This window comes from Heteronotia binoei, chromosome 3 (assembly GCF_032191835.1).
Source record: "Heteronotia binoei isolate CCM8104 ecotype False Entrance Well chromosome 3, APGP_CSIRO_Hbin_v1, whole genome shotgun sequence".
NCBI classification, from domain to species: Eukaryota; Metazoa; Chordata; class Lepidosauria; order Squamata; family Gekkonidae; genus Heteronotia; species Heteronotia binoei.
In genome coordinates, this window is record NC_083225.1 from 146,451,891 (window position 1) to 146,471,970 (window position 20,080).

Genomic DNA, 20,080 nt, shown 5'->3' on the forward strand with positions numbered 1-20,080 from the left:
GACCCCTGCATGGCAGCTTTTTCACATGGACTAGCACCTAATTTGTAGAATCAGAAAGAAATGAATGCTCCTGACACATGTACATGTGCCACCTGGAACACATTTTAGCATTGCTTCTCTTGTCTTCTTTAAATGGCACCCCTGAGCGGGGTTATGGTGAACCCAGCTGGGCATCACTTGGTAGGGTTGCCAACCTCCAGGTGGCTGCTAGAGACTTCCTGGGGTTATAACTGCTCTCCAAGTGACAGAGATCAGCTCATCGGGAGAAAATGGCTGCTTTGGATGGTGGCTTTTATGAAATTATACCCCACTGAAGTCTCTCCCCTCCCCAAACCCCACCCTTCTCAGGCTCTACCCTCCTCCAATTTCCAGATAGTTCCCAACTTGGAGCTGGCAACCCTGTCACTCGGTGACTCATCAATTATTTGTCAATGCTTTGATCTTAGCATCTGAACAGATAACACACAAAATGAGTGTCTTGGTCTGACACTTTCAAGTATATTTTCACAGCCATAACAGCTGAGCTAAGTGTTTTTGGACAACTGGCAGGATAAAGGAGATCAGGGTAGCATAGTTTATATTATTTCCCCCACCCCTTACAACATCTCTGTAAGGTTGGTTAGGCCAAGGGAGAGTGGCTCGAGGTCATTTACAATACAACTCTAACAAATGTTATGCACTTCTAAGCCCATGATTAGACAATTGCTTTCTTGAGGTGCAAATTTGGTAATACATCATGCTCTTTTTCTGTTTCTCCTTGGATTAATAGAATACTGCCTGTGACTTTCATTCATTGAAACCGTGATTTTTGCTTGAAATTATTTCAGATTAACCTATATAATTGCAGAACCTTGATCTCTTGTGTGTAGAACTTCTCAGTGACTTTAGATACCAATGATCATGGTATCCTTATGGCCTTCCTTTCTGGGATTGGGAGGCACCATTTTGTGCTGGTTCCAGTCCTACCTGGAGAGTAGGGTACAGAAGATGGCCATGGGGAATGCCCTGTAGGGTTCTGCAAAGCTCCATAGAGGATACTATATGCTCTTTAGCATCTATATGAAAATGCTGGGTGAAGTCATCTGGAAATGTGGCATGGGTTGTCACTAGGGTTCTCAGGCTATAATGGACAACTGGTAGGGGTTGGGTTGGAGGCTTGGGGGTGCTGTTGGTAACAGAATGACATTAGTTTCTGGGGAAAAATAGGAAGTGACATCAGACATCTCTTGTAATTGACTCTCTGGTAAATTCCTAGAGAGGACTGAAGTCACTTCTGGATTTTTCCAGGAAATTACATCACACCATTGCCAAAAGTGATTTAAACTTTTTCTCCTTCCAACAGCCACTGAAGTGCTGCTGCTAGGGATGGCTGGTGGAAGGAGATGGCTGCTGGGGATAAGAGATATCCTGACTCCAGCAGGAAATGGCAATCCTAGTTGTTACCAATATGTTCTATATTGTGCTTCTGGCAGATCCCAGGAAGGCTGTAGAAACCCTGAACTGGTGCCTGGAGGTAATTTTGAAGTTGATTCAAGCTAAAAAATCCTGACAAGATGTAAGTGTGACTGGTGAGTGGAAGGAGTTTAAGGTGACACACATTTTAAATAGGTTTGCATTCCCCTTGAAGGAATAGGTCTGTAGTCTGGGGCAGTCTTGGACTCAGGCCTACTAAAGGTTGCCAGGTCTGTGTTGAAAAATACCTGGAGACTTTGGGGGTGGATCTGAGAGAGGGTGGGGTTTGAGGAGGGGAGGAGCCTCAGCCGGCTACAATACCATTGAGTCCACCCTTCAAAGCAGCCATTTTCTCCAGGGGAGCTGATCTCCAAGGAAAAATTGGAAGAAATTGGTGAAACCCTGTATATGAGTACTGGCACTCCCTCCCACCTTGTCCCTCTACATATATACTTTGGAACTAGCATACTTGATGGATGACCTACTTTCTTTTGAACTTACACTGCCAGTATGGTAATCTTTAGAGGCCCTGTTTCACGTACCCCCACTTTTTGAGATTAGGTGGGTGGCAACCTGAGGGAAGGCCTTCTCAGTTGTGGCACCAGAGCTCCAGAATTCTCTTCCCATGAAACTTGCCTGTCCCCTCTGTTCCCAACTTCCACCAGCAGGTGAAGACTGTTTTGTTTGGCATTCCCTCAGTGATCCCTCTTTCTTTCCCAGTGTTTTAATTGTTTTTATGTTTCTGTAGGTGTCTTTTAGCTCTTGTTTTAATTATTTTAATAATATGATTGTGTTGGTTTAATGGTTTTGAATGTGTGATTTTATTATGTATGTTTTTAGTTTGTTAGCTGCCTTCATTGCCCCTTATGAGGACAGAAAGCCAGGTAAAAATTCATAAAACAAATACATATTTACTCACTGATTTCATGCAACAACCTTAATAATAAGAGAGTTCTCACACATTCTGTCCTTTTTTCAATCCCCCATATTACAGGAATAATTACTGGAAATAATTGTAAGCATCATCTGAATTTGTTCTGAAATAAAATCAGCAGTTGTTCTACTCATACCCTAATATTCAGATGCAGCTCCATTTCCAGATGCTTCTTTAAACATTTCCATGACAAAGACCTTGCATTTTTCCATGCTACTTATTCCATTAGCCTTCAGGATTAAAACATTTCTTTAAAATATAGCATTAATATACTTTCCTGTCATAAAAAACAATTCTATTACCCCACCTATAATCCGTGGCAACAAGTACAAAATCTTCATCTTCAATTCAGCCTTTTCAATATCTGACTTACCAAATCATGGTAGACCACCATGACCCCCTCCCCGTTCCCCTGGCCTAACCTACTGGTGTACAGAGAAACCTGTATCCACATGGAATCCATACCATGATTCCATCTGTCAAGGTGCTTCATCCACCAATCTGCTGGTTTGGAGTGTCTGCTCCTGAAGTTGGGTGACTGGGACAGGATAGGGATTCTGCTGGTGTACTATCCACCTTGCTTGCCCAGCCATCTCTTTTCCTGGGTTAGTTGATTTGATCTCAGGCCTGCTAGTGCAGACCCCAAGTCTGGTGATCCTGTATGACTTTAACATCTATGTCAAGGTAAGGCTGTTTAAAAAATGGCTCAGGATTTCATGGCCTCCATGATTATCTTGGTTCTGTCCCAAAGTGATTACTAGCTCACACATTTAGAAGGGCAAATTAGATTTAGTCTCTTACCCTAATGGGAAGGTGATCTGGAGATGTGGAAGTTAAAGCTTACTTCCTTGTCCTGGACAGGTCATTACCTGGTAGAGTTCAGACTTAGTAGAAAGACAGACCAAGGCCCTTGAGGTTCTCTCTTGGACACAAAATAACTCAGTGTTGGAGCTGTATGCCAGTGAGAACAGATAGTTGCAGTATCTATTAGATGAAAGCAACACTTGCTCCCACTCCTCACCCCAAAAAACAGAACTAAAACTTCTTCCTGTTGAAGAGAAAGCAAATATTTATTTATAGCTTGTGGTGTTTTCTTTGTATATTACGTAAGAAAAGGGTTCCCTAATTCAAAAGGATGTACAGTAGGGCGCTTGGTATTTCCCCAAACAACATCCTATAAGTTTGGATTTGGTCTTTTTTTTTTTTTTTTGGTATCTTCATTGTACTAACATATTTACTCTGATGAGAGCCAGTTTGGTGTAGTGGTTAAGTGTGTGGACTCTCTGGGAGAACCAGGTTTGATTCCCCACTCCTCCACTTCCCCTGCTGGCATGGCCTTGGGTCAGCCATAGCTCTGGCAGAGGTTGTCCTTGAAAGGGCAGCTGCTGTGAGAGTCCTCTCAGCCCCACCCAACTCACAGGGTGTCTATTGTGGGGGAGGGAGATAAAGGAGATTGTGAGCCGCTCTGAGACTCTTGAGTGGGGGACAGAATATAAATCCAATGTCGTCTTCTTCTTTTTATGGGTGCTAATGCTAGAGTGTTTTGGTCTTGTATTGCATAAATGAAAGAAAGATCTCAAGCACAATACAGATCAGAGAGAGAGAGAGAGAGAGAGATGATCACCCTGTTTATTTCCCCATACCCATCTTTGCTTTAAATATCTCCTGTCAGTTCCACTTCAGCTGATATTTCCTAAATAATAGTATTATCTTACTTCATACTATGCTGCTGGTGAAACCTTGGCTCAAAAAAGGCATGAAGGGGGAGGGAAAAGGGAACAAGTGGTATTCATATATTGTTGTACACCCTTTCACTCACCATGGATAGTAGTTTATGAACATATCCTCCATGAATCTATCTCACCCCTACCCCACCCTTTAAAGCCATCACTATGTCTACCAACAATGAATTCCAGTTTAATTACATTCCAGGAGAAGAAAAATATGGAGAATCTTCCTTCAGCATACCGTGTTGCATCCAAAGAGACCCAAAAGGGAAAGTTCTAGGTTTTTATAAGGAAAAATCCCTCAGAGCACAACCTGAGAGCCAATAAAAAGTCTCTTGCCAGCTTAGGTCATCACAACAATGAACCATGCTGTTTTCCACATTGGCAGGGAGAACGAGTCCTTAAACTCATCTCACTGGGGGTGGGGGGGAGAGGCATGAGAATGGAGCATTCAAAATTCTCATGCTTCACTCTTTTTCTCAAGGACAATCACTCAGCCAGCTGTGTTGTTACAATAGATAAAGACATTGGATTTATATTCTGCCTTTCACTCAAGAGTCTCAAGAGCAGATCACAATCTCCTTTATCTTCCTCCCTCACAACACCCTGTGAAGTAGGTGGGGCTGAGAGAGCTCTCCCAGAAGCTGCCCTTTCAAGGACAAGCTCTGTGATAGCCATGGCTGACCCAAGGCCATTCCAGCAGCTGCAAGTGGAGGAGCAGGGAATCAAAACTAGTTCTCCCAGATAAGAGTCTGCACACTTAACCACTTCTCCAAATTGGCTCAGACCAAACGAAACCTAGTACACCAGAGCATTTAAAACTTATTTTTAATTATAGCTTCACTACAGGGGCAAAACAATGTATTATGTAGATTAATGTTGCCCTCTCTTCCTTTATCCAAAATCTTAGTTACATTCTGCAGGGATTGATGGTGAAATGGTCCAATGGAAGTCCAGTGATGTCACACTGAATATCAGTATTATTGGTACTTCCACACACCACTAAGTAATGAACCACATGATCTTAGTCAAGTGGCATTGAAGAGATGGAATATTCATGGCACACATCTTAAAAACATGGAAATTATCTATGTGCTAAATGGAAAATGTAGCTGATCTGTTAACGCCAGATTATCACCTCCTATACAGTTTATATATGCTGTAATTAACCACAAGCAGGCATGCAGACTTTTTAGAAGACACCAAGTATGTAGCTGATACCCCTGAGATCACAATCAACTATTCTGAGAATGAGCCATAAGATTTCAATTTGCCATCCTGAAGCCCTGACTATGGGTCCAAAATCTGAGATTTACAGCCTATTCCTGAGTCTTGGCAACCCTAAGGGGAGGGGCTGCCATGTTAAAGCAGGAGAAATAAGCAAATCTAATATGCTTAAAGATATTTAAATTAAACAGGATTTTAAGTACCAGGTGCACAGCCCTTCAGACCTAACAGTCCAGGGTGACTACTGGGTTGTATCCTACTGCTGTTCTGCTGATAGAAGACAAAGGAAGGATGCTCTTGCCAGGTTTCCTTACTTACTGCAGAATGTGGACACTGCAGATGACCATATACAGTTTAAAAAGTCACCTTTATATTTGCATTAAACAAAAACAGAATCCTGAATGTGAGCCTATATTGTGGAACACCAACACAACCACCTCAGGTAAGAAATTAGACAGACCACAAGACATCACTGTCATTGACTCAAGTTTATTTCAGCCTGTGCATTTAATATTACAAGAATAAGCACTGCCTTGATATTTAGAGGTACAATCTCTATGATTAGCTGTCTACAAGACATACTTTTTGGTCAAACAATATGATCAAATTTGCTTTAGCAAAGAATGTACAATTCAGAACACTAACCCAAAATGACAGTATAATACAGTCAGACTAGAATGGAAACCTATCAAAACAGAAAGGACTAGAAAATTTGATAAATTCCATATTTACACTCTTTGAAAAACAAGTAAAGATTTGACAACAAAATAAGCTACTTAAAACATTAAAATGTGACAGCCTACTATACCTATGAGGTAAAATACAGTATTAACTGAACTACTACAAAGCCCTGAGAAATATTTTTTTCTCAATTCAAGAACAAAACAAGTTCAGCATAAAAACATGAGATCTGGTAGATCAGATGGATCCAGCTTGTCCAGCATCCTGGTTTCCAGAGCCAGATTCTTCCAGCAAGTCCACAAGCCAAGGTTGTGGTGACAGCTTGTTGTGCATTCCCTTGGAGACTGTCATTCAAGGTACACTCCCTCCAAAGATGGAGATTCAGTTTCATTAACATGGCTAACAGCCACTGATTCTAGGAATGGGTCACATTCCCTTATAAAGACAGGCCATTAACCACCACAAGAGCGTGTAGCTGTGAATTTAATAAGTTTATTATGTAATGCATGAAGCGGCATTTTCCCTTTTGCCTCTCCTTATATACAGTGCCACTTCAACCACATATTTTGTGACGGTATTATGATCTTGGCTACTTTAATTTCAATCACTTTCTTAATCCTTAGTATCAACTCAGAATCAGCAATTGAGAAGTTCTGTGTTTTCACTGATCAATCCACAACTCTGAAAATGATTTCCTCCAAAGTCACTTCAAATCTTCAGTGAAGCTGGCATTTGTGCTCCCTCTCCCAGTATTCATCATTAATACCTATCTACATTAAACCCACATTGCCACTGTAGTGGGTATGCATCCAGTGTGGAGAGGTCCTTTTGGTGCTCTTCACAGTTTCCTTGGGATTTCATCACTCTGGGTAACTTGATTTCATTGGCAAACTTGGTTACTAATAAACTTCTGCTCTTTTCTCCTTTTAAATGCACAATGAGCAAGACCTGAAACCATCTTTTAAGCTTTCTCATTTCTGCTCACAGAAACATATGGAGAAGAATCTGAGAATACATGGACTTATAAAAAAATCAAACAGTTTTCCAGTCAACTGTAAACTAAGAGCTTTAGGAAGAATAAATATAAGGTTAAAGTAATTTTTTGTAAGCTTTGCTGTGACCAATGTGAATTGTAGAGATAAATGTCCTGTTTCTAAATCATATTGAATTTGCCACAGAAGATCTTGTTGTTTGATCACATACACACTAAACTGGCATTCAATTCCTATAAATCTAATATGATCCCAAAAAAACCAAAATCTTTTTATCTAGCATCAGCATATCATTAGATTTCAAAAACTATGAAGTTACACAGCATGATTTAAAACATAAAAATCCAACTACAGAACTACAACCAGCAAAATCTTATTAGTATTCCTAAAAACTTGTATTTCAGTTTATAAACATCTAGCGTGTAGAGCATTTTACATTATTTTATAAAAGTACTACAATTGTTCTTGCTTGACATGTTACACCATGGTTTTAAGTCAGTTATTTTGCCATAACTGCAAAACTGAGAAGTTCAGATGATGATCCAGAATACCCTGGTATGAAACATTTCCATACCCTGGTATGAAACATTTCCATCTGTTCAGAAGAATTGTTATTAATACACTATATAATAGTGAACAAAATATGTTTGTTTCATAGAAACAACTAACATTTGCCTCCACGGGACAAATGGTCTATTTACAGTTACATTAGGACTGCCTAACTGACAGTGAGTGTAAAGTCATCGGTATTCATGGAGCTCAATAGACTGATGATCTCTGCTGAACTGTCTTCCCCTTCAGGACACGTCTTATCTGAAGAACAAGAGAGATACACAATCAAGATACACCTTCTTTGACATTATGAATACACACAGCAACCCTAAACACACCAACTAAGTACTATATCCCACTTCCCTCCATAGGGCCACACCTCCAAGTAAAATATTCAACTTAAAGTGACACATATCAAGAGACATTCACAAACCTTTGGAAAGGTAAGTGAAATAAGGACCAAACATAGTCCCCTACTTCCTTCATAGTTTAGGTTCAGATCCAGTCAAATCATATAAAAACCATGGCTTGGATCCTACAAACAAGTTCTGTTTGTGCTAGGTAGTGTCTAGCATGGAGTTCACTTCCTCTTGAGTCAGTACTTCTGTTTGAGAAAAATCAAAGGTTTTCAATTAGCCCTTGTGGAAACAGAAGTGCTACTGCAAGCAAAAGCTTGCTCTGTGACACAGACTATCTAGCCCAAACAGAACTTGCTCATAGGAGCCACACCTATGTAGTTGCATTGAAGAGAGAATTCAATCAGGAATTAAAGCAATGATGTCAATGTGGGTATACTACATTAACTGCTCACAAAGTGGTTCCTTTAAAAAGGATATCTGAATCCAACTCCCTGAAAGTCAAAGGACAGTTCCATCAGTAATTTTATCTTAACATTGTAGCTAGTGGCAGGCACAGCAATGAGACTCTATGCTCAACTGCTCAAAATCTAGGATTATTGTGATGAACTAGATTACTTAATGTTCTGTAACCTGAAAGAAAACTGCACTTCCTGAATCTTCAAAGGAGGTCACTCAGGGGAATAACTAACAGAATGACGTCAAAGAGAGGGCCAAACATGATTATCTTTAAGCAAGCATCCTTTTACAGATTTCAGACTGAAATAAAATTACCTTTCGCTCCATAAGACGCACCTGAGCATAAGACGCACCTAGTTTTTAGAGCCGTTTGTGTGAATTTAGAGGCATTTGTGTGAATTTTTTGCAGTATTCGCTCCTTAAGACGCACACATCTTCCCTCCACTTTTTTTGGGGGGGGGAAAGTGAGTCTTATGGTGCAAAAAATACTGTATGTTCATGAAATCATCCTTTTATTTATACAGAAAGGTAAGTAAAATTAACTGACTGTTCCCTTACTGCCCTCATAGTTTTGCTAACAATTCCAGAATTTGGTGCATGAAATATAACAAGTCAACAAATGCAGTTGCTTTTACTTAAGTTACCGTCCTATACAAGAAATGTGTGCTGATATTCTGAATACAGCAGAAAGAAAAAGGGAGTGTGTGTGTGTGAGTGTTAGATCATCACTCATCCAACTCCAAGACAAGACCTCAAATGTTTAGGTCTTCTTACCTCAACTCCTACAGGGCCATCAGGAACCAAGTGAACTGGTTGCTCATTTTCCAAGTTTCTGGCGCTAGGATCAGCTCCCTTGCGCATCAACAACCGAACTGCATCCAGCTGAGTCATCCGATGCTGCAAACTGGCAGCTACATGAAGTGCTGTATTGCCACTGTAAGCCTGGTTGAGGCAAGAGATGCACACCATTAGCTTCAACAAAACCAAACAAGACAGAGTGATATGGTCATGCAACTAGATATGTGTTCAAGTAGACTTATATTATGATTGCTTAAAGATCACACACCTTTGCATTGATGAAAGAAAGATAGGTGGGCAGCTCTAAAAACAGACGAAGGAGTTCCACATTTGCTTCTTCAGCAGCTAAGTGAAGGGCTGAGCGACCACTTTTGCGATCCTATACAAAAAGAGAGGCCAGTTAATTTTGTATATTTAGCATCCAGCCACCCCACAATGCAAGAAAAAAAATTAAACTACTCTTCTTGGATTAACACATTGAATGCTCTTGATATTTTTCTCCTTGCAATGCTATAAAGTAGAACATTAATATTTCCTATTTACTGACAGAATCTGAGACTGAAAACCAGCACTTCTAGGGCTACTAAGTATTTTAGGACTGGTAGGATTTCCATCCAACAATTTTATCTATTTTACCTATTTGACCACAGTGGCTCTGAAATAATTAAAAGCAAAGGGAAATGAAACTACACTTTGCCTGTAAGAAATCCTCACACACAACCTCATGTTGCAGTTATGTTAATATCTGCACAATCCAGAAAGTGTCAGCCATGACCAAGCCCCATTGAAAGGAGTGGAACCTGCAGCCCAGTGACCCACTTCCAAATAAGCAGGCTAAATAAGCAGGCCCAATAAGCAGTCATTTAACTGCATTTTAGTTTCATTGATTTTAATGGGACAAACATGCCAACACCAAGTAACACAGAACATTATACACTGGAACTCAGTATTTGAAGATCTGGAGTGGATGAGATGAGCATGCTACAACTTCATATTCATGCAAGCAGTTCTTGGATCTAAATACAGCTCAGAAAAAGTTGCACCTGAATCAGCTCTAAGAGCCCCTGTTCATATTTCCGGCTGCTACTTACCCTGGCTTCAACAGAGGCCCCCATCTGGATTAGAAACTTGATTGTGTCCGCCAACCTCTTGCTTTTCAATCTCAGTTCCTGGACCTCAGGAGTGTGGGGTGACTGCTGGCTCTGTAGCTCATGTACTACAGCATTATGGGCCACTACTGCACAGTGTAATGCTGTCAGACCTTAAAAAACAAAAAAATATTAGTAATTCAACAAATAGTCAAAAATAAAAACTTAATTGCTTTTCCAATGACTTGATCGATTCAGAAATACTAATCTTGAAACAACATCCAGGCTTCTGTTTGTGATACAATAATATGAATTTTAAACGGTTCCTCAATTTCTTAAGTGTAATGTATAAAAACTAGCTTTTAGGTTTCTTAATTCATGGATTTAATAGTTAGCATATATTCTGTTAGCAAACTGATTTTATCATGTGCTAACCTAACACGAATATAGCTTCCCATATATTACTAACACAGGGAGAAGCAGATTATCAGTAGGTTTAATAGCTGGCTATAGTCCTCTCCTGCCAATGGCACACTAATTTCTTAGGTCTACACTGTAAAAGGCAGGGATATGTACGTGTTCTTAGCAAGTGTTTTTCCTCAAGGTAGAATGAAAGGCAATTGCTCACCTTCATAGTTGGTTGCTTCCACATCTATGTACTGATCACTTACAATGGCTCCTTTCTGGATTGCCTGTCAAAGAGAAAGAACAGATTAATGCCACCCAAATACCCACCACTGTGTATATACCAAAACCTCCAATGTGACTTGTTTAGGTCACCAAGGCTGTTCACATATTAAAACTACTCCTTTTACAAATCTTGAAAGTTCTAGCACCACTTTTTCCAGAAAAACAGCTGTACGTGTTTGCGTGTGTGTATAAACTATATCCGTGCTGGACCCACAATGTATTCAAACTGACACTCTGAAAAATAGTATCTCTTCCTATATGATTGCCATAATGTTGTGAAAAGCAGCATTTTTTTCTCATCAAGACTCAAGTCTTTCTTAAATCCCACAGAACACTTCCTTCCACTTAGCACAGAGAGAGAAAAAATAATAGCATTGCTTTAATGTTTACTTGTTGACTACCCTTACCATGGGCACAAAAGTATACAGATCTAGAATGAATTTTACCACCTGACCTGATGCCCTTGGAAAAAAACAGCCACCTATAAGTTATTAGGAATGCTTCCTCCTAATAAGAGCAGGATGAGAAAAAAAAATCACATGCATGAAATAAGGGGGCAGTGACATGAGCTGGATTGTAACAGACAGTGGCTCTGAGTAGCTTTTTTTTTTTTTACAAGGCCATTATAGCACTACTATTGCTAACCATAAAGTGTGTACAATGACCAGTTTCAGCAACTGCTGCTACACTTAATATGAAGAGAGAATGGTAGAAGGAATAGTTTTGAAACTTGCCCAGAAGCCTCACCTGAAGGACTTGTGCATGCCCTTTTTCAGCACACACATGAAATGGTGTCCTACCCCAGCAGTCCGTTGTATTCACTTGTGCCCCAAGGCTAACCAAGTCATGTACAATAAGATGCTGATTTGCAGCCACGGCTACCTGCAGGGCACTCTGCAATAATGAGAAGATGACATATTAAGTCATATAAATGTTACCAGGAAATAGCAATTTAGAAAAACCAAACCATAATAAAATACTTGTAGATATACCCAAAGGCACAACCCATTTCAGTATGCAGCTCTTTAAAGACGATAAGCCTGTGGACTTCTGCAACAGCTCCCAGTTAATTATTAGCCAGCATGCTAACATTCAAGATTAATATTAAACAGACATTCCAGGACGCTTTGTACAAGTCCTGGAAATGAGCAGTATACAAGGGCACACATTAGGAGCATGTTATGCTAAGAGTATCACCTGGCCATTGTGCTCCTTAATATCAAGCATGTGTAGGGCTGCCATCTTTCTTGCCAACACATAGGAAACAGCCCGTCGTCCCTGGGCAACAGCAATATGGAGAAACCTGCAGGAAATATATATATATATTATACTTGTTATTATATTCAAAAAGCATATATTCCAAGACATTATCCACAAAAAAATTTTTTTAAAGAGTTTATAGAAGTGGCGGGCTTCACAGGCTCCCATATGTAGTCATATTTCCCAAAATATTCTTTTATTCCCTCCCCTCCTCCTTATTTAGGTGTGCAATGAGGTCTGTATGACATTTAGTTAAAGTGCAACACCAAGTGCTTAATTTACAATAAAATTTAGAATATTCAAGAGATGTACACTAGTATGGGAATGGCATCTTGTTTTCCACACAGAATCTCCATTTAAGACTAATTAACATGTGAAGAATACTCACGTGTCACCATCGGAATCTTTAGCAAGGATTTGATCCTGCGTAACGTTGGCCAATTTGTTTTCTTCCTGTTCCACCTGCCACTGGAAAAATGATTTGCCTAGCTGTGCTGTGCTTCCAGCAATACTCTGGTGTTGTGCAGAAATATTTGAATTAGCCAGTGATAAGCCATGTTCTTCAAGACTATTGCAGGTATTATTTGGCAGCAGGTTACATTTCTGAGGGTGGCTACTGATATCAGGTTGCCGGTGACTTCCAGGCAAAGGCTGACAGAGAGAAGCAGAATGGTTGTCTAGTCCCTCTGTATCGTTTAAGAGATCAGCAAAACTTTGGGTAGAGCAGTACTGAAGTTCCTGGTTTTCAAAAACATTTTGCTGATAATCAGAGGACTGGCTGCTTGCAGAATGTGGTCTATAGTCCAACAGCGAATTCTGGTTATAGTGCTGCGGCAAATCCTGAGGCTGTGTGGGAGAAAACTGGTAAGTTTGGGGTGGTTCCTGCATTTGTGAGTGACTGTTTGATTGAAAGGTTTGGTACTTCTGAGGCGGCGAGAAAGCCTGTGCTCCTGCAATCTCTTGATATTGCTCCCGTGGTGAATCAGAATTAGCCATCGTGTGAAGCCAGCTAACTTGCACCGTGTTCAGAGAAACAGGGCTTGATTCATTCTTAATATTAATGATGTTCTGCAGCATATCACAACTGCTGTCTTGTTTGGGATCATTTATTTGTGTATCCTCCATGTTGTTATCCATCGATGTTGGTGTCTGTGGAGGTGTCTAGAAGACACAACATACATGTTTTTAAGCCAATCATGTCCTGTCACATATGGCCAGTGAAAAACATATTTTGATGTCAGCAATAAATATAAAAATATCATAAAAATACTTACCAAGAAATGAGGTTGGAAAGTAGATGCCCTTTTATAACAGGATCCATCAGAAAAAGATTCATGAGCTTTTCTTTTCCTATCATTACTCAATATGGTCTTCAGCTCTACAAAAAGAAAAAAAACCCTAAGTATCTTTAATGGTCTACATTTCAGTGATCTAAACACAAATATTATTTTCAAAGGAAAATAAGAATAGTATACCTGCATATGATTCACAATTCACTGTTCCTCCTTGTACCTATTTAAAAAAAATAGATATATTGTAGTGAAAACATTCTCTCCATTCCTCAAACAGTTTTAAGAAGTGATACTCTTTTTCAATGCTAATTTAACACATAGCATTTCCCCGTAACTATGAATATTACAGCAATTCCAAAGTAAAAGAATTAAGTACATTCTATGGGCAATTAGGAATGGAGATCAATAGATCATTACTACAATTTTTAACTTTTGAGAAATGTGTTTTGATCCTTTATTCTGTTGGACAAGGATCTAGGAGATCTGGGTTCAAATGCCCACTCTGCTATGAAGTAAACTGTACATCTCCCTTCACTTAGCTTAATCTACTTGACAAGACAGTTGCTGCAAGGATAAAATGGAGGATAGAAAAGTGATATATACTGCACTCAGCACCTCATAGGAGTGGGCAGCATAAAAATATACTTTAAAAATCCTACTACAATTTCCAGCCTGCACTGTTACTTCTTCACTTTGAGCAAAAATCAAGAAACAGGCTAAATGAACACTGTCCCATAAAAATATGGCAAGCAAATAACTTTTCAGCCTACTGTCAATCATGCTGGTGAGATACTTGGCTCTAAAGGTTTACATGTGTGTAGTTAACATCTGGGAAATGATTTTGTCCATATCAACTAGCAGGGTTTTTTCCCTCAGAGAACCTTGCCTTGGTTCATTTTGCAGTTATATTAATATGCATTTTCAGATTCTTAAATGTAAACCTGCACTAAACTTAGGGCACACAAAAATGTCCACATATATTATCTTGTTTTTACAAGTAATTATTTTAAAACGAACAATATTGAGATTGAGAAGTATTTATAAACATGGATCCCTTTTACAAGCTACTAATCCCAAACTTGCAGTTATTAGTAAGTGAATATTTAAAACTGTGCAAAAAAATGTCATGACACCAGTATCCTTAACAGTTAAATTGTCTGTTACTAAAGGTTATTTTTTTTTGCATTTTCATTCTTTATTAAAGGAAGAATTTAAAAATTAAGAACTCCAACAAAATCTTTTGCACCATACAAACTTAATATCACTTAAACATTATATCTTCATGTTTTCTTCATCTTCATTTTCTTCCTTCATTCTTCTCTCAAAGATTAAATAAGATTTATAAGATTCACTAGTTAATATTAACTCTTTATATTAACTTTACATTATATGTTTCAAATCAAGTTTGAGCTAAGTTATTCTACAAATAATATAATATATCTCAGCCCTTGGAGACCTTAAAATTTAAGGACTGGAGGAGAACAAAACTCCACCTTCCATGGGCTGATTATACCTTGGAGGAACATACCCAGATGCTTACAAGAGTCCCACCACTCTCTACTGTCAGAGTTATGCTTCCATTATAAATTGTACCCAAAACCTCATTTTTTAAAAGGAGTCAACACTCTCCTCAAAATCTCCAGGCATGTGAAATATATGCTGCTTTCTCCAACTCTGTTCTATACTAAACCTGTAAAGAGTCACTGCCTTGCACTTATACATAAAACACAGAATGGCTGGCATTTACTATTACCTTGGAGAGTATTCAGACACCAATGATATCCATAAAGCTATAATGTGAAGCACAAAAAGCAGAGCTTAATGGTGCTCTGTCTCTGGTATCTGCCAATCAGATGTATACTCCTTCCAAATAAGTAGGCTCCAGTTTTAATTATCACAGTTCATTTATACTGATAGATCTAGATATCATAAAATTTATTAAGTCACCCATATTAGCGACCATTTTACAGTAATGAGTTCCCTATAAAGCATTACATTACTGATGTTTCTAAAGAAGGGACAGCCATTGTCTACTGAAAAAAATGGATTAAAACAAAAACAATCACCCCACCTTTAATAATTCATCTGCACCATGACCTGATGACATCTGTTTGCTGTTTCTAATATGCAACAACAGTTCTTTCACAGAATTTTTCACACGAACTCCTTGGAAAGGTCCTCTTTGTTGTTTTCCTCCCCCCATGTGGTGTTCCACTGTGGAGATACAAACACAAAATAAAACTAAAAATACTGACACATTTCATAAACTAGAAGATTCAGTATTGTTAAGGGGGGGAAATGCAAAAAGTTATTGATACAGAATTCTCTCAGCCAAAAATTTTATCAACTCTTTTTGACTAATAAAGCAGAATACACAAAAAGTCATTACCAGCATTCCAGAAGTACAAGAGATATCTGACAACTTCAAGCTCACATATATACAGAACCTGCCATCCATTCCTCTATCTCTTCCCCAGATTTGTTAGTCGGGTGGGGGAGAATCCTCAGTCAAATATGATTAGCAATAGTATAAAATCATGTGAATGAATTTTCAGAGCTACTTGCACCTGTTGCCTCCATAATGAATTTGTTTGTCCGAAATAAGAAAAAGTATCAACCAAAATGACGTACTGCAAATATTACACTCATTGTAAAATGTCAGTCTCTTTAAATACATTCAAATTTGAAGATCAAAAACCAGAAGTGAAATGAGGAAGCAACAGTACAAGAGAGTCCAACAGAGAAGCTGTGACTTCATTTTAAAAAGTACACAAACCTCAACAAATCTGCGTACTAGAAATATCACTGTTCAAGCACTATTAAAATGATTGTGATACTATGATCAAATCTCTAGTTACCCTGAAACTGGAATTTCTTCTAGAGAAACAAGATCCTTACTCGAGCAATTTTATTTTTCTTACTCAACCAATTTATAGCTATAATTACTGTTAAGAGGAAGACAGTTTCCCTGAAAACATGTACATGGCTGTTAAATCTACTCTATTAAAATACTGCACATTTATATATTAAAAAGACACAGTGTTTCTGCAAGGCAAAGTTTGTACAAGTATTTTTCCATAGAGAAATCTAAAATACATGATAACAGAAGTTCCTATGGCAAAATGCCCAATTGTTTAAGGTAGTAAAATACAACTACCTTTTAAACATATACCACAGATATCCTACTCTTCCCATTTTTAATATTCTACTCGACAAGCTTAATTCCAAAATGAAAAACAAAATAATGACAAAACAATATTTCAGGTAGAAAAAGAAAATATAGCTTTATTTTTGAAACTTTATTAAAGGTAAAAAAAACCCACTAACTCTTTTTAAAGTACTTGATTCTAAATTGCAAGTATTTGCTTGTAAAATATACATAATCAAAAGGTAATTTCAGTTATAAGTACCCCTACGTTATAAGTGTCTGAAACTGAAAGAATTAAATTATTCAAATAACTAAAGCTATCTATTCTATACTAAATATAAATTCAGAGAGAGCACATGCTATGTTGGCTTCAGAGAATGGAATGCAAAAACAGAAGTGAAACATTTTAGTGGACTAAAAAGGTTTCAGTTTTCACAAAATTACAGAAAATTAAAAAGTCTGATGACCAAACCATCTCATGTTAATATTAATATTCATCAAATGTCTTAAGGACTTATGGCCAGTGAAGTTTCAGATTAGGAAAATGGTGGTAGAGAAGCTTAACTCTCCCTCCCCTTGTGCTGCAGTCCCGTATTGAAATTGGATTTTTAAAAGGAAAAAAGGCAAGGAGCTCCATTCACAGGACTCCCAGTGTCACACATAGCTGAGCCCTCAGGCTCACTCTGGACATGCACTTGCTATACTGACAGAGACTGCTAAGCATAGAGCTCCCCATGCACCTGCATACAAATTCAAAGCAACTTCCAGTAAAATTCACACTATGCAATCAGTTTCCCAGAACATGTTGGAAGAGTTAAAACACATGTGCAGACGCATCACATTATTTCTGACGCAGAAGTGCTTTTCACACAAGAAAGCATAATACCAAAAAAAGGTCCCAGCCCACTACTGGAAAACAGACCTGCAGCGACAAAGGACTAGAAACTTGCACTTTACACATATGCAGCAGGCAGTGCCATAGACACCAGAAAGTTCAGCCAGGCTGCCAGCAAAACACATATTACTTTTAAGTACCAGTTATTTTAGATGCAATAATAGTAGTTCCATATTTGGGGCATGGTAATAAATTCATATTTAAGTTACCTCTTTTGCTACCTTGTGACTGCCACAGGCGCCAGGGAAGCTTCCTGGAGAATATAGATCTAGATAATTCAACTGGTGAAACCATCAGTACCGGGAGGGGGGGGGGATTATGCTATTAATATAGCGTTGCTATTTCATCATTATTCGTACTGTTTGTTACTGACGGGGGTCAGTGGGTTATGTAACATCATAATATATGGTATGTAAAGTGCTGATTAGATTCTGAGCTCAGTTCTGTAACTGATTTTATTATGATTTTAGCTGTTCTTGATTGTTTGCTTTATTATTGCTTATTTTGGTGTACTCTGCCATGAGTCCCCATGGGGGAATGGGCAGAAAAATAAAATAAAATAATAATAATGTAAGCAGGCTGATATGGAAATGAGGCAGTAACGTTCAGGTGTTTTAAAGTACGGTGCACCACTTCTGGAATGCACATTTTTTTGAAACGCTCTGTTTCAAAGAAAGTTTGATTCAGGATTATATTAACTACACTCTATGAACAGACCTACACATCTTTCTAGAACAAATCTTTACTTGCAAATTGTATGTGGTTGTCCTGCCGCATGTTCACACACACAAATTCTTGCAAGAGAACAAAGTTGAGCCCAGAGGCACCTTTAAAACCAACAAAGTTTAATTCTGGGTATAAGCTTTCGTGTGCTTGCATTGGTCTTAAGGTTACCACTGGACTCAAACTTCGTTCTATTGCTTCAGACCAACATATTCTTGCAAGCGAGATGTTGACATTACCCCCCAAACACACACACAAACACTGTAACGATGCAGCTGACTCTACTACCCTAAAAGCAAACAGAACGTATGTGCCACCGGCCGCAAAGACTGACATCCAGCATAAACTTTTGTGGCTCGGGGCCCGCCTCGGTATTCCTCGCAGTCTTCCTCTGTCATGCGGGTCGCCACACACATCCAGTGTGGCAAACTGGGCAGCGGGCCTGTCACCCACCCACCCACCCAGGCTCTGGGCAGCAAGACCGCGCTCGCTAAAGGCTGTCGCCTAAAGGAGATCTGCTCGCAGTTCAGCGACAACTCGGCTTCGCCCGTACCTTGCCCGCCTGCGCGCCCGACGCTCCTGGAATAACGTCTCTTGCCGAAATCACCGCTGCCCCGGCGGCGGCTATTGTGACAGCTGCCGCTGCTGCCCGAGAACTCCGACTCGGAGCCCGGAGATTCTGGAGCGGAGTGACTCGGCGAGCAGCTGCTCTCGCTGGAATTGGGGGACGCCCCGTAGAAAAACGCCAAGTTGAGAGGGCTGCTCAAGGAGTCGCAGTCGCCGTCCAGCAGCCCGTCCTGGCTGCTGTCCACAATCATGGCGGCTCGCTCTTCCTCTTTCTCGCAAGGGGAACAGCGAAGAGGCCGCGACACCGAGGCGAGGGCTGACCTGAGCAGCAGCAAGAGGAAAAAGGGGTCGAGGAGTAGGAAGCGGAGGCAGCCGCGGCAGTTCTTATAAGGGTTCCACGCCCTAGGAGGAGGAGGAGGAGAAGGAGGCGGCGAGGCGGGCAGGTCTTCGGCTGCCAGCCGGCTGGGACGAAGGGCAGGGCGCGTCTCAAAGCTGTTCTTCCAGTAAGCGCACCGCCCTCTTCGGCTGGTTCATGAATCGTCTTCCTGTCAGCCTGGCGAGAGTGCTGGGCTCATAACAAGCCTCAAGCAGGCCAAGGTCGCCTCCGCCAACGCGTGCCCGCCTCTCTGGGCGCCAGGTGGCTGCAAGGAAGGAAGACGGCGTGCATTGATTGCTTTGGAGGGGGGAGAGGAATTAACTCGCCTTCCAATCAAATAGTCTCAAGGCAAGACAAGAGACAGCCGTCAAATAAACCATTCAACGCGGGTGGCAGGAACTGTGGCCCTCGCTAACTCAACGTGGCAAGTTTGCCCGCCTTCTGTTGAGCACCGGCTAATTCGGTTGCCGCTTTAAAGGGAAATTAATTCTAAGCATATACCCAAGAGCTCAGTGAACTGGGGCAGCTTGGTTGACCTGTATCAACGTGCAAAGTGGTAAACTATTTTATGGTAAATGATGAGCCGCGTGTTGAAAATGGCCTTCACCTATTCCCCAAGCCCAACTTTAAAATGAAAATAAAAACAGAATTGCAAAAAGAAAGAAAATAGGCTTGTGGGCTCAGGTATCCAAACAATCCAAACAGGGCAAGAGAGCTCCCCTCAGGAAAAACTGGTCATCTGTATGAACTGAGTTACTTCAGAAACTTGCAAGGGTTAACCTCAGCCACAGGTCTCAACCGAAAGCTATAAAATAATACCACTAGCATAAGTGCCTTTCTCTTAACTTCAAACACGGTAAAGC

At 39.9% G+C, this 20,080-nt stretch overlaps 2 protein-coding genes across 2 annotated transcripts in view; one reads left to right on the forward strand and one right to left on the reverse strand.

Annotated features, from left to right (window-relative positions):
• Window positions 1-20,080, forward strand: part of RPL24 (ribosomal protein L24) — a 362,759-nt gene that overhangs the window by 189,730 nt on the left and 152,949 nt on the right. The gene's annotated exons all lie outside the window — the stretch shown is intronic.
• On the reverse strand, window positions 5,814-19,349 carry NFKBIZ (NFKB inhibitor zeta). Its single transcript, XM_060234558.1, has 12 exons — window positions 18,828-19,349; window positions 15,580-15,722; window positions 13,692-13,728; window positions 13,491-13,594; window positions 12,605-13,377; window positions 12,154-12,259; window positions 11,704-11,850; window positions 10,895-10,958; window positions 10,270-10,439; window positions 9,447-9,557; window positions 9,155-9,322; window positions 5,814-7,826 (listed from the first exon to the last, which is right to left on the reverse strand). The coding sequence occupies exons 1-12, from the start codon at window positions 19,090-19,092 to the stop codon at window positions 7,773-7,775; spliced, it is 2,142 nt and encodes a 713-aa protein (XP_060090541.1). The 5' UTR covers window positions 19,093-19,349; the 3' UTR covers window positions 5,814-7,772.